The 13,789-nt window shown below is 55.2% G+C and overlaps 1 protein-coding gene across 3 annotated transcripts in view; it reads left to right on the forward strand.

Moving 5' to 3' along the window:
* The window catches only part of GDPD5 (glycerophosphodiester phosphodiesterase domain containing 5), a 145,039-nt gene extending 138,177 nt beyond the window's left edge, over window positions 1-6,862 (forward strand). For 2 of the 3 annotated variants that reach the window (XM_064144207.1, XM_064144208.1), the window contains 2 exons: window positions 3,262-3,374; window positions 6,352-6,559. In XM_064144207.1, the coding sequence (XP_064000277.1) occupies window positions 3,262-3,374; window positions 6,352-6,467 (229 nt within the window). In that variant the 3' untranslated portion in view covers window positions 6,468-6,559. Of the gene's footprint in view, window positions 1-3,261; window positions 3,375-6,351 lie in introns of all 3 variants that reach the window. The other variant, XM_064144206.1, reaches the window with a different exon arrangement.
* The last annotated feature ends 6,927 nt before the right edge of the window (window positions 6,863-13,789 follow it).

Genomic DNA, 13,789 nt, shown 5'->3' on the forward strand with positions numbered 1-13,789 from the left:
GCTTGAAGGAGCTGGGGCTTGGAGGAGAGGAGCTTAAAGGGTGCCCATCTCTGGAGGTGTTTGAGGCCAGGCTGGCTGAGGCTGTGGGCAGCCTGCTCTAGGGTAGGGTGTCCCTGGGCATGGCAGGGGGTTGGAACTGACTGCTCCTTGTGCTCCCTTCCAACTCTGCCTGATTCTATGACCCTTTGTGGTCCCTTCCAACCCTGACTGATTCTATGGTCCTTGTGGTTCCTTCCAACCCTGACTGATTCTATGACCCCTCTGGTCCCTTCCAGCCCTGACTGATTCTATGACCCTTTGTGGTCCCTTCCAACCCTGACTGATTCTATGACCCTTTGTGATCCCTTCCAACCCTGTCTGATTCTATGACCCTTTGTGATCCCTTCCAACCCTGACTGATTCTATGACCCTTTGTGGTCCCTTCCAACCCTGACTGATTCTATGACCCTTTGTGATCCCTTCCAACCCTGTCTGATTCTATGACGCCTCTGGTCCCTTCCAACCCTGACTGATTCTATGACCCCTCTGGTCCCTTCCAACCCTGACTGATTCTATGACCCCTCTGGTCCCTTCCTACCCTGACTGACTCTATGACCCTTTGTGGTCCCTTCCAACCCTGACTGATTCTATGACCCTTTGTGATCCCTTCCAACCCTGACTGATTCTATGACCTCATTCATGTTGATGAAGCTGTGCAGGGTGAGTGCCCAGAGGCTGCAGCCAGGCTCTGCTGGGTGATGCCCAATGCCAGCCCAAGGGGCACTGGAGGGAAGTTGAGGCATAGGAAGTTCCATGGAAGCAAGAGGAGGAATTTTTTTCCCTGTGAGGGTGCCAGAAGCCTGGCACAGGCTGCCCAGGGAAGGTTGTGGAGTCTCCCTCTCTGGAGATGCTCCAGACCCACCTGGATGTGCTCCTGTGTGATCTGCTGTAGGTGACAGGATGAAGAGGAATGGGTTTAAAGTGGCAGAGGGGAGGCTGAAAGTGGATGTTAGGAAGAAGTTCTTTGCAGTGAGGGTGGTGAGACACTGGCACAGGTTGCCCAGGGAGGTGGTGGAGGACAGAATCACAGAATGTGATCTTTGATCACATTCTGTGCTTCTGTCCTCCACCACCTCCCTGGAGCTATTCAAGGCCAGCTTGGATGAAGCCTTGAGTGATCTGCTCTAGTGGGAGGTGTCCCTGCCCATGGCAGGGGTTGCAGCTGGCTGAGCTTTAAGATCCCTTCCACCTCAAGCCATGCTGTGATTCTGTGCCCTTTGGCCACTCAGCCAAAGCTGGCATTGATAAGTCTGATGCTGGCCAAGAGGAGACTTCATTGTGGCAGTGTGGTTTGGTGCTGGTTAGAGAGGAAGGAGAAGTCCTCTCCTGTAAGCTCCTCTGCACTTACAACCACATTGACCTTAGTGGGATCTGCCTGTATGGGTCAGAAGGGCTCAGCTTAGATGATGATGATGATGAAAGCTTTTTGTACTTGAATATCTTCATCTCCTCCTGCTTCCTTTGTGTCATCCTCTATGGGTCTGTGAGTTGTGTTGTGTTGGCTTCTTGGAGCAGAGCATCCACTTTCATCCATACCCAACCCAAAGCCTGGTGGTGCAGTGTCACCCACAGGGATTTGGGAAGAGGATGGACAAAAGCCCTGTGGAAGCAGCTCCAGCTCTTCTGTGGGCATTGCTTTGTAGACCCAGGCTGAAGATTAGGGTAGGATGTCCCTGCCCATGGCAGGGGGGGGGTTGGAACTGGCTGCTGCTTGTGGTCCCTTCCAACCCTGACTGATTCTGTCGTTCTATGCATGGAGCTTCTCAAAGCCTTTGCTTCCCCGAGGCTGGGGAAGGGGTTGGAAATGCAAAGGTGGTTGTCCACCTGAAAAAAAATAAGATTAAAACCTCAGCAACAAGAAAAAATGATTGCAGAGAAAGAAAATCTTTCCAGAGATTCCCTTTCCTTGTGTGTGGGAACCACTAGATGGTGCCAGCAGATCAGAAACCCTATCGGACCATCCCAACCCCTCCTCTTCCTCCATCCGACAGCTTTACAGCATCCCTGCTTCCAGCAAGGAGAAGGGGATTAGCTTGAAAGCCTTTCTCCATGCTTAGGAGGTAGGATGATGGCTGTGGAAATGAGCAGAGCTGCTCCAAACCCCTGATATGAGGACAGGCTGAGGGACCTGCCCAGGGAGGTGGTGGAGTGGCCGTGGCTGGAGGTGTTGCAGCCAAGCCTGGCTGGGGCACTTAGTGCCATGGTCTGGTTGGTTGGGCAGGGCTGGGTGCTAGGTTGGGCTGGCTGAGCTTGGAGCTCTCTTCCAACCTGCTGGATTCTATGACCTGAAGGTGTTCAGCCTGGAGAAGAGAAGGCTACAGAGAGATCTAATAGCAACCTGCCAGTACATGAAGTTTCATGCTGGAGAGTGTCCAGAGCAGGGCCAGGAGGATGCTCAGAGGCTGCAGCAGCTCTGCTGTGAGCACAGCCTGAAAGAGTTGGGGCTGTGCAGGCTGGAGCAGAGGAGGCTCCCAGGGGACCTTCTTGTGGCCTGCCAGGATCTGAAGGGGGCTCCAGAAAAGCTGGGGAGGGACTTTTGAGGCTGTGAGGGAGTGTCAGGAGTGGGGAGACTGGAGCAAAGGTGGAGGTGGGGAGAGTGAGGCTGGAGGTGAGGAGGAAGTTGTTGAGCAGGAGAGTGGTGAGAGGCTGGAATGGGTTCCCAGGGAGGTGGTTGAGGCCCCATGGCTGGAGGTGTTTAAGGCCAGGCTGGCTGAGGCTGTGTGCAGCCTGCTCTAGGGTAGGGTGTCCCTGGGCATGGCAGGGGGTTGGCACTGGCTGCTCCTTGTGCTCCCTTCCAACCCTGCCTGATTCTGTGATTCTGTAATCTCGGGTTTGAGACCTTAGATTGTCTTTGAGAGAGCCACTCTGGGGACAAGCTTCTGCCTTCTTTGCTTGGCTTGGCCTCTCCTTCTGTTCCCTCTTTCCCACCCTCAGAGTCCCAGCAGCCCTACCTCCTTTAGGCAGCTGGGTAGGTGATATGCTAGGGGCTGAAGGTATCTGCTGCCCTTGGAGTCATTGGTGGCATAAGGATGCTCAAGGTGCTTAAGGGTGACCTATTTTGTAGCCTTCTGAGCTAACATCCTCATCCCTCCACATCCTCCTGCCACCTGGGAGGGAGCAAAGGTGTGAGGGTCTCTGGGGGCCTTGCTGGTCTCTAAACTGTTGGTGGCTGGTGGCAGGAGTGGTGAGAGCAGCCTCTGACAGCCTCCTCTTGCCTTGCAGGTGGCGCCTAGGGAGCATCAGGACCTACAACCCGGAGCAGATCATGCTCAGCGCCGCTGTGCGCCGCTCCAGCCGCGACGTCAAGATCATGAAGGAGAAGCTCATCTTCTCAGGTATGGCTGGGGCTGGGCAGGCCTGGCTTCAGCACCCAGCCCTCAGCCTGCTCTCTGCTGAGGGAGGAGGTGGCCTTCACACAGGTGTCATTACTGAGCCCTGCAACAGGCTGCCCAGAGGGGTTGTGGAGTTTCCCTCTCTGGAGACATTCCGGACCTGCCTGGATGTGTTCCTGTGTGATGTGCTCCAGGTGATCCTGCCCTGGCAGGGGCTGGACCAGATGAGCTTTTGAGGTCCCTTCCAGCTCCTGACATCCTGTGATTCTATGATTCTATCTGCTGGTGACCTCAGTGCCTGTGTGATGTGCTCCAGGTGATCCTGCCCTGGCAGGGGCTGGACCAGAGGAGCTTTTGAGGTCCCTTCCAGCTCCTGACATCCTGTGATTCTATGATTCTATCTGCTGGTGACCTCAGTGCCTGTGTGATGTGCTCCAGGTGATCCTGCTCTGGCAGGGGGCTGGACCAGAGGAGCTTTTGAGGTCCCTTCCAGCTCCTGACATCCTGTGATTCTATGATTCTATCTGCTGGTGACCTCAGTGCCTGTGTGATGTGCTTCAGGTGATCCTGCCCTGGCAGGGGCTGGACCAGAGGAGCTTTTGAGGTCCCTTCCAGATCTGCTGGTGACCTCAGTGCCTGTGTGATCTGCTTCAGGTGATCCTGCTCTGGCAGGGGCTGGACCAGAGGAGCTTTTGAGGTCCCTTCCAGCTCCTGACGTCCTATGGTTCTGTCTGCTGGTGACCTCAGTGCCTGTGTGATGTGCTTCAGGTGATCCTGCCCTGGCAGGGGCTGGACCAGAGGAGCTTTTGAGGTCCCTTCCAGCTCCTGACATCCTGTGATTCTATGATTCTATCTGCTGGTGACCTCAGTGCCTGTGTGATGTGCTCCAGGTGATCCTGCTCTGGCAGGGGCAGGACCAGAGGAGCTTTAGAGGTCCCTTCCAGCTCCTGACGTCCTATGGTTCTGTCTGCTGGTGACTTCAGTGCCTGTGTGATGTGCTCCAGGTGATCCTGCTCTGGCAGGGGCTGGACCAGAGGAGCTTTTGAGGTCCCTTCCAGCTCCTGACGTCCTATGGTTCTGTCTGCTGGTGACCTCAGTGCCAGGCAGGGTTATGGAACAGAGCATGCTGAGTGCACTCACAGGGCACCTACAGGATGGCAGAGGCATCAGGCTCAGCTAGCATGCATTTAGGAGGGGCAGGTCCTGCCTGACCTACCTGATCTCTTTGTATAACCTGGTGCCATGGTCTGGTTGATTGGCCAGGGCTGGGTGCTAGGTTGGCCTGGATGAGCTTGGAGGTCTCTTCCACCCTTGATTCTATGATTCCCCCCTCCCTGGAGGTGTTCATGGACATGCTCCAGTGGAAAATGTCCTTGCCCATGGTGGGCTGAGTCATGAATCCTATGTGGGGCAGGCTGTGAGTGTGGTCTACCTGGACTGGGAGTTGAAGCTGTTCAGTCTGGAGAGCAGAAGGCTCCCAGGTAGCCTTATTGTGACCATTCAGTATCTTTAGAGGGCCTACAAGAAAGCTGGGGAGGGACTTTTTAGGCTGTCAGGTAGTGATAGGACTGGAAGGAATGGAACAAAGCTGGAAATGAGGAGGTTCAGACTGGAGGTTAGGAAGAAGTTGTTCAGCATGAGGGTGGTGAGAGCCTGGCACAGGTTGCCCAGGGTGATGGTGGCAGCCTCATCCCTGGAGGTGTTTCAGGCCAGGCTGGATGTGGCTGTGAGCAGCCTACTCTGGTGTGAGGTGTCCCTGGGCATGGCAGGGGGGGTTGGAGCTGGCTGATCCTTGAGGTCCCTTCCAATCCTGACTGATGCTGTGATCCTCTGATTCCATGGCTTCAGCGAGGCCTTTGACACTGTCTGCCACAGCAAACTCCTGGCAGAGCTGGCAGCCCAGGGCTGTGTGGAGAACTGGCTGGATGGCTGGGCACAGAGTGGTGCTGAATGGTGCCACATCATCAGTGGTGTGCCCCAAGGAGCAATGCTGGGCCCAGTCCTGTGTAATGTCTTTGTTGATCATCTGGACAAGGGAGTTGAGTCAACATCAGTAAGTGTGCAGGTTACACCAAGTTGGCAGCAAGTGTTGAGCTGTTGGAGGGTAGGAGAGCTCTGCAGAGGGACATGGCCAGGCTGGGTAGATGGGCAGAGGCTGATGGCAGGAGTTTTAACAAGTGCCAGGTTCTGCACTTTGGCCACAACAACCCCAAGCAGCACTGCAGGCTGGGGCCAGAGTGGCTGAGAGCAGGCAGGCAGAGAGGGCCCTGGGGGTGGTGGGAGAGAGGAGCTGAAGCTGAGGCAGCAGTGCCCAGGTGGGCAGCAGAGCCACTGGCATCCTGGGCTGGCTGAGGAGCAGTGTGGGCAGCAGCACAAGGGAGGTTCTTGTGCCCCTGTGCTCAGCACTGCTCAGGCCACCCCTGGAGTCCAGCTGTGGGCTCCTGAATTGCAGAGAGCTGCTGAGGTGCTGGAAGGTGTTGAGAGCAGGGCAGCAAGGCTGGGGAGGGGCCTGGAGCAGAGCCCTGTGAGGAGAGGCTGAGGGAGCTGGGGGGGTGCAGGCTGCAGCAGAGGAGGCTGAGGGCAGAGCTGATTGCTGCCTGCAGCTGCCTGCAGGGAGGCTGTAGCCAGGTGGGGTTGGGCTCTGCTGCCAGGCAAGCAGCAAGAGCAGAAGGGGCCAGAGTCTGAAGCTGTGGCAGGGCAGGTCTAGGCTGGATGTTGTTAGGAAGTTCCTGGCAGAGAGAGTGATTGGCACTGGAATGGGCTGCCCAGGGAGGTGCTGGAGTGCCCATCCCTGGCGGTGTTGAAGAGGAGGCTGCATGAGGCACTCGGTACCACAGTGCGGTTAGTCAGGAGTTGTTAAGTTGGACTCAGGTCTACTCCAACCTGTTTAACTCTCTGATTCTGCCCCTCTCCTCTGCACACCCACCCTGGCCTTGCCTTCCTTTTCCCCTGTGACCCTGTCCCTGCTCTCTCCCCCCAGAGATCAACAACGGGCTGGAGGCTCCGGACGAGCTGTCCCTGTGCTCCGAGAGCGGCTACGCCAACGAGACGCTGACCCCCGGCGAGCACAGCCACACCAAGCTGCGGATGGACTGAGACCTCTGCCTGCCCCCTGCCCGGGGGCATCCCCCCTCGCCCCCACAGCCTTGGCTCCAGCAGGCAGGGCCCTGCTCTCCTGCATCACACAGCTGATGAGGAACCTCTGAGGAACTGCTGCTTGGGGCAGAGACCATCCTCATCCCCCTCCCTCCCCAACTCCCTTCTCTTTCCCATAGCCCATGGCTAGCTGCTCCACCTCCCTGGTTGTGAGGCTGGGGGGGGGAGGATTTGGGGTTGTAAATATGTAGAAAGATCTGGTTTGTTGTTGTTGTTGTTGTTGCTGTTGTTGTCTCTCTCCTTTTTTTGAGTGTAATTTGTTTGTTCTGTTGGTTGGGTTTTTTTTTCCCAGGGCATGAGTGGAACTGTTGTGTTCATTAAACCTTATGGCTGAAGTTGTTTGAATCTCCCCTTGGTAGGGCTGGGGGTGTCCTGGGAAAAACACCTTGGATGTGTCTCTTATCCTCCTTGCTCCTGCTCCTCTCCTGCCCTGGGTGTTGCTGAGCGTTGTGATGTTCTTGGGAACTCCTCCTTCCTCAGAGCCTGGATGCTCTTGGGGAATGAGCTTGAAACTGCTCTGCCACAGCCTTGAAGGCAAGTCATGAGTCTTGGGCACCTTCTTCCTGTCCCATCTTCCTTTCCCAAAGCCTGGATGCTCTTTGGGAATGAGCTTGAAACTGCTCTGCCGCAGCCTTGAAGGCAAATCATGAGTCTTGGGCACCTTCTTCCTGTCCCATCTTCCTTTCCCAAAGCCTGGATGCTCTTCAGGAATGACCTTCTTGAAACTGCTCTGCCCCAGCCTTGAAGGCAAATCCTGAGTCTTGGCTATGGATTGGCCTCTGCTGGCAGCAGTGCTTTGATTCTTGATCTCTTTTTGTGTTTCCCTCTCTTTCCCCCTTTCCTGTTGTAGCTTGAAGGCAAGAGGAGGTTGTTTAGAGGAGAGAAGCTTTCCTAGGAGAAAAGGCAGCACTGAGGTTCAGAGCCAGGGAAAGGGTTGCAGTGGCTCAGTCCCTTGACACCTTCTCCCTGTCGCATCCTCCTTCCCCAAAGCCTGGATGCTCTTCAGGAATGAGCTTGAAACTGCTCTGCCCCAGCCTTGAGGGCAAATCCTGAGTCTTGGCTATGGATTGGCCTCTGTTGGCAGCAGTGCTTTGATTCTTGATCACTTTTTGTGTTGCACTCCCATTCCCACTTCCCTGTTTCAGCTTGAAGGTCGTTTGGAGCAGAGAAGCTTTCCTAGGAGAGAAGTCAGCACTGAGGCTCAGAGCCAGGGAAAGGGTTGCAGTGGCTCAGTCCCTTGGACACCTACTCCCTGTCCCATCCTCCTTTCCCAAAGCCTGGATGCTCTTTGGGAATCAGCTTGAAGCTGCTCTGCCACAGCCTTGAAGGCAAATGATGAGTCTTGGCTATGGATTGGCCTCTGCTGGCAGCAGTGCTTTGATTCTTGATCTCTTTTTCCCCCTTTTTTGTCATTCTTTCTGCCTTCTCCCTGAGCTGGGCTCTGTCAGGAGCCTGGGTGGCTTGCAACAAGCATTGCCATGGGCACCATCACCACTCAGATCTGGCACTAAAGTGCCTGCCTCTCCAAGTGGCACTTGCACTCACAGTAGAGGAGGAGGAGGTGGTGGTGGTGCAGAGTGGACTTCCCTCCCTCTCTTAGCTGAACAGATGTCCATGGGTGAAGGAGCTGGAAATGGTTTGGAAGGTGAAGCAGCCCTGGAGTGTAATTTAGCCCTGCAAGAAGACCTTTGCCCCTTGCTTTTAGAAGCAGGATCTTTGAAGCTTCATGTCCATGCCCTCCAAAGGGGTGATGATCTTGCAGCAGGTGCTGGAAGGGCTCATGAAGGTGAGAGCTCTCCTCAGCATGTTTCCACTGCAAGAGGCTTTAAACCAAACCCCTACACCACAGGTACAAAATTCAGGCACCCAGTAGGTGACAGCATTTTGTCCCCACCCTGAAGTAGCTCACAGCCTGCCCAAGGACAGTCTCAGCTCTCTGCTCTTGAGCTTGTGGAGAGGAGCTCAGTTTTGGGTGGCTTTGCTGTTTGCACAGAGCTGGTTCCCAAGGCAGCTGAAGCCAGCTGGAAGGCTGCTGGGGCTGTGAATGGGTCTTGGCTCAGTCCCTGGGACCTTCTGGTGTGTGCTGGGTCACTTCCTGGCTGGATCTTGGTCGACACAAGGTGCAGTGTGAGAAATCCCACTGGGGTCGAGTTTCCTTTGAAGCTTGGAGTGCTCTGCCTTGCAAAAGTGATGGGAGCATCAATGCTGTTTCCTGTGGGAGGGAATGGGAGCTGAGACTGAGTCCTGGGGTGCTGGCCAAGCTGGGTTGCAGAGCAGGGAGAAGCTCACTTGCAGAGGAGGAGGAGGAGGAGAAGGTCTGGAGGGTGGATGCTGATGTACACTGCACACAAAGCAGGCTTGGGAAGGGCAAAAACGAGCTACAGCAGAGGCATCTCTGAGCAGTTTGTCCTTTGGGGCAGCACTAAAACTGCTCCTTCCCCCCCCTTTCTTTCTTTTTTACTCTCAGTTGTACTCCAGTGACATTTTGACCCCCAAAATCACAGGGTCAGAGGATGTTAGGGGTTGGAAGGGACCTCCAGAGATCAAAGGATGTTAGGGGTTGCAAGGGACCCAAGGAGATCATCGACTCCAACCCCTCTGCCAGAGCAGGACCATACAATCTAGCTCAGGTCACACAGGAGCACATCCAGACAGGGCTGGAAAGGCTCCAGAGAAGGAGACTCCACAACCTCTCTGGTTCCTGTTCCACTGCTCTGAGGCTCTTAACTAAAGTTCTTCCTCATGTTGAGGTGCAACTCCCCGTGCTGTAGTTTCCATCTATTGCTCCTTGTCCTATCCCAGGGCACAGCTGAGCAGAGCCTGTCCCTGTCCCTTCCTTTCTGACCCCCCAGCCCTCAGATGTGTATGGACATTGCTCAGATCCCCTCCCAGCCTTCTCCTCTGCAGACTAAGCAGCCCCAGGGCCCTCAGCCTCTCCTCACAGGGCACTGCTCCAGCCCCTTGACCATCCTTGTAGCCCTCCCTAGGACTCTCTCCTGTCCCTCCTGCCCTGGGGAGCGCAGAACTGGGTGCAGTATTCCAGGTGTGGCCTCACTTGGGCAGAGAAGAAGTGGGGGGTGTGGGCTTAATGTACTAACTGGGGGCAAAAGTGGCCAACTTAGCCATGTGAAAGAAAAGTTCTCCCCCTGAATGGTTGTGCTTTGAGAAGCAGCTCCTGAGCAGTGCAAACCAAGAGGTGCATCTGCATCTACCCTGGGGTTTAATGAGTGCAAGCAGAAGGCCTTGGTCCATGCTGCCTCTGACCTTCTTCTCTGTGGTAGTCTCTCCAGCCTGTGGTGTGGTTTGGTGTGGTTTGGTCTGCAGCATTTGCAGCTTGTTTGGTGTGGAGTTTTGAAGGCTTTTTGAGAACCAAGTTGCTCCTCCCTTTGATGTGATGCTGTGCTGAAACATCCCTGGCACTTTGGCCACAACAGCCCCAAGCAGCACTGCAGGCTGGGGCCAGAGTGGCTGAGAGGGCCCTGGGTGTGCTGGCAGAGAGGAGCTGAAGCTGAGGCAGCAGTGCCCAGGTGGGCAGCAGAGCCACTGGCATCCTGGGCTGGCTCAGGAGCAGTGTGGGCAGCAGGACAAGGGAGGTTCTTGTGCCCCTGTGCTCAGCACTGCTCAGGCCAGCCCTGGAGTCCAACTGTGTCCAGCTCTGGGCTCCTGAATTGCAGAGAGCTGTTGAGGTGCTGGAAGGTGTTGAGAGAAGGGCAGCAAGGCTGGGGAGGGGCCTGGAGCAGAGCCCTGTGAGGAGAGGCTGAGGGAGCTGGGGGTGTGCAGCCTGCAGCAGAGGAGGCTCAGGGCAGAGCTGATTGCTGCCTGCAGCTGCCTGCAGGGAGGCTGTAGCCAGGTGGGGTTGGGCTCTGCTGCCAGGCAAGCAGCAAGAGCAGAAGGGGCCAGAGTCTGATGCTGTGGCAGGGCAGGTTCAGGCTGGATGTTGTTAGGAAGTTGTTGTCAGAGAGAGTGATTGGCACTGGAATGGGCTGCCCAGGGAGGTGGTGGAGTGGCTGTGGCTGGAGGTGTTGCAGCCAAGCCTGGCTGGGGCACTTAGTGCCATGGTCTGGTTGGTTGGGCAGGGCTGGGTGCTAGGTTGGGCTGGCTGAGCTTGGAGCTCTCTGCCAACCTGCTTGATTCTCTGATTCTATGCTTGTCATTGCCAAGTCAAGAGATGTGCTTGCAGCCTCAGCAGCTGTTGCTAATCACTTGCAGGCTCTTTTCTGATCTCAGGGGTGGCTTTATGGGAAGGCCAGGGGCTGCAGTGACTCAGAAGTGGTTGAAAGCAACCCAGCACTGAGTTCTTTCCAACAGTTCTCCCCTCCTTCCCTCCCTCCCTCCCTCCCTCCTTTCCTCCCTCCCTCCCTCCCTCCCTCCCTCCCTCCCTCCCTCCCTCCTTCCCTCCCTCCCTCCCTCCTTTAATGAACCAAGCCCCAGGTGGATGCCTGCTGCACTGACTGTCACCTCCTAGGTATTTCCTACTTCTCTTCTTTCAAAGGGTGATAAAAGAGTGAGAACAGACCTAGAGCACAATCAACTCTGCAATGCTCTGTCCAATAAAACTCTCAGTATTGCCCCTGCCCACCTGTGAGCTGTGCTGTGTTCTGGGGTTGATCTTCTCCCTGTGTCTCTCCTTTTGTTTAGGGTATTTCTTCATGGAGGAGATGAAGGTTGTGACCCTGGGGAGTTTTGGTGATGTGTCCTCCTTCAGAGTCATGCAAGTGTGCTGCATCTCCTCTTGATGACACCCAGTGGTGTGGGTGACAAGCCTGAGGGGTGGGATGCCACCCAGAGGGACCTGGACAAGCTGGAGAAGTGAGCACCTGTGAATGCCAGGAGGGTCATCAAGGTCACAGGCAAGGTCCTGCACCTGGACTGGGGTAGGATCAATCCAGGCTGGAAGAGGATGAAGGGCTGCAGCCCTGTGGAGAAGGAATTGGGGGTGCTGCTGGGTGCAAAGCTGGGCAGGAGCTGGCACTGAGTGCAGCCAGCCCTGTGCTGGGCTGATCCCCAGCAGTGTGGGCAGCAGGGGCAGGGAGGGGATTCTGCCCCTCTGCTCTGCTGAGACCTCCCCTGCAGTGCTGGGGCAGCTCTGGAGTGCTCAGCACAGCCAGGGACCTGCTGGAGCAGGGCACAGAAGGTCACAGCCATGCTGGGAGAGCTGGAAGAGCTCTGCTGAGAAGCCAGGCTGGGAGAGTTGGGGGTGTGCAGCCTGGAGAAGGCTCCAAGGAGACCTTCTGGTGGCCTTGCAGGACTGGAAGGGGTAAAGAATAGATCTGGGGCCATACTTGTGAGCAGGTCCTGTGGTGACAGGCCAAGAGGTGATGGTTTGACACTCAAAGAGAAGAGACCAAGAGTAGGTAGAAGGAAGACATTTTTGCCAGTGTGATGGGAGCCTCCTCCAAGTCACCCAGAGAGGTGGCAGATGTCCCATCCCTGGAACCATTCCAGGTCAGGTTATTTGGGGCTCTGAGCAACCTGATCACAGAGTGGTTTAGGTTGGAAGGGACCCCAAGGATCATCCAGTTCCAAGCCCTTGCCATAGGCAGGGACACCTCCCACTAGAAGAGGTCACTCAAGGCCTCATCCAACGTGGCCTTGGACATCTCCAGGGAGGTTGTGGAGCACAGAAGCACAGAATGTGAAAGCCAAAACCCACAGGCAGCTCCAAAGAAGAAATGGTTCCTGGGTCCATTAGCACTTACTAAACCCAGGAGTCTGGGTCCAGCTTATTAAACCCAGGAGTCTGGATGCTAGGTCCAGCTTATTAAACACAGGAGTCTGAGTCCAGCTTACTAAGCAGAGGAGTCTGAGTCCAGGTTATTAGACCCAGAAGTCTGGGTCCTGCTTATTAAGCACAGGAGTCTGAGTCCAGGTTATTAAGTACAGGAGTCTGCATGCTAGGTCCAGGTTATTAAGCACAGGGGTCTGGGTCCTGCTTATTAAACACAGGAGTCTGGGTCCAGCTTATTAAGCACAGGAGTCTGAGTTCAGGTTATTAAGCACAGGAGTCTGGATTCGGGGTCCAGCTTATTAAGCACAGGAGTCTGGGTCCAGGTTATTAAGCACAGGAGTCTGAGTCCAGGTTATTAAGCACAGGAGTCTGGATGCTAGGTCCAGGTTATTAAGCACAGGGGTCTGGGTCCTGCTTATTAAGCACAGGAGTCTGGATGCTAGGTCCAGCTTATTAAGCACAGGGGTCTGGGTCCAGCTTATTAAGCACAGGAGTCTGGGTCCAGCTTATTAAGCACAGGAGTCTGGGTCTAGCTTATTAAGCACAGGAGTCTGAGTCCAGGTTATTAAGTACAGGAGTCTGGATGCTGGGTCCAGCTTATTAAGCACAGGAGTCTGGGTCCTGCTTATTAAGTACAGGAGTCTGGATGCTGGGTCTAGCTTATTAAGCACAGGAGTTTGAGTCCAGCTTATTAAACACAGGAGTCTGGATGCTAGGTCCAGCTTACTAAGCACAGGAGTCTGGATGCTGGGTCCTGCTTGAGAAGTCCTTGAGCAGCTCTTTGCTAATTGCCTATGGTAAGGGCCAGGCTTGCTTGGTGCTTGTTCTGCTTGCTCTGTTCTTCCCCCCAGGCTCTGCTCCCAGCTGCTGGCAGGGGATGCTTTGGGTGGAGAAGAGGATCAGGTCTGGGGCAAGGTGGGATTATGCTTTGTTAGGCAACTCTTTGCCCCTCCAGCCCCTTGAATGGCTGCATTGGGCTGATAGTTGAAAGGGATTAAAGGGAACACAAGAGGATCTGAATGCTTTGCCCAGGGGTTGTCAGCAGCCTGTCAGGAACTTCCCTGGCTCCAGGAATGACATCTGAGTGTGAAACAGAAAACTGCCGCAGGGGGAAGGGGGTAGAGCTCCTGGTATTAACCACATGGACTAATCCTGAGCTGTTCTTGCTGTACCCTAGGGAGAGGTACTGGAAAATGGAGAGGGATGGGAGTGGTGTAGGCTGGGTCCTGTGTTCAAACACAGGAGCTGAGGGTTGGTTGCTGGCTCTAAGCCCCAATGGCTTGAGACAGCCAACTCTGTGCTGCTTTAACTCTTCTCCTTCCTTTCTGAAGCTGCCTGCTGAGATCAGAGCTTGCTGCTGGTGCAGCTGGGATGGTTCTCATAGTGCTTGGGAAGCTTCCCAGCCTTTCAGAGTTACCAGGAGAGCTGGAGCCCTTAGGGTCTGGAGGGTGATGCTGATGTGACCATGCCTTGGGTCTGCACAGTTGTCTGCCATGAAGATGATAATGGAATCAGAGAATGGGTTGGTTTGGAA

Source organism: Pogoniulus pusillus, chromosome 6, assembly GCF_015220805.1.
Source record: "Pogoniulus pusillus isolate bPogPus1 chromosome 6, bPogPus1.pri, whole genome shotgun sequence".
NCBI lineage: Eukaryota > Metazoa > Chordata > Aves > Piciformes > Lybiidae > Pogoniulus > Pogoniulus pusillus.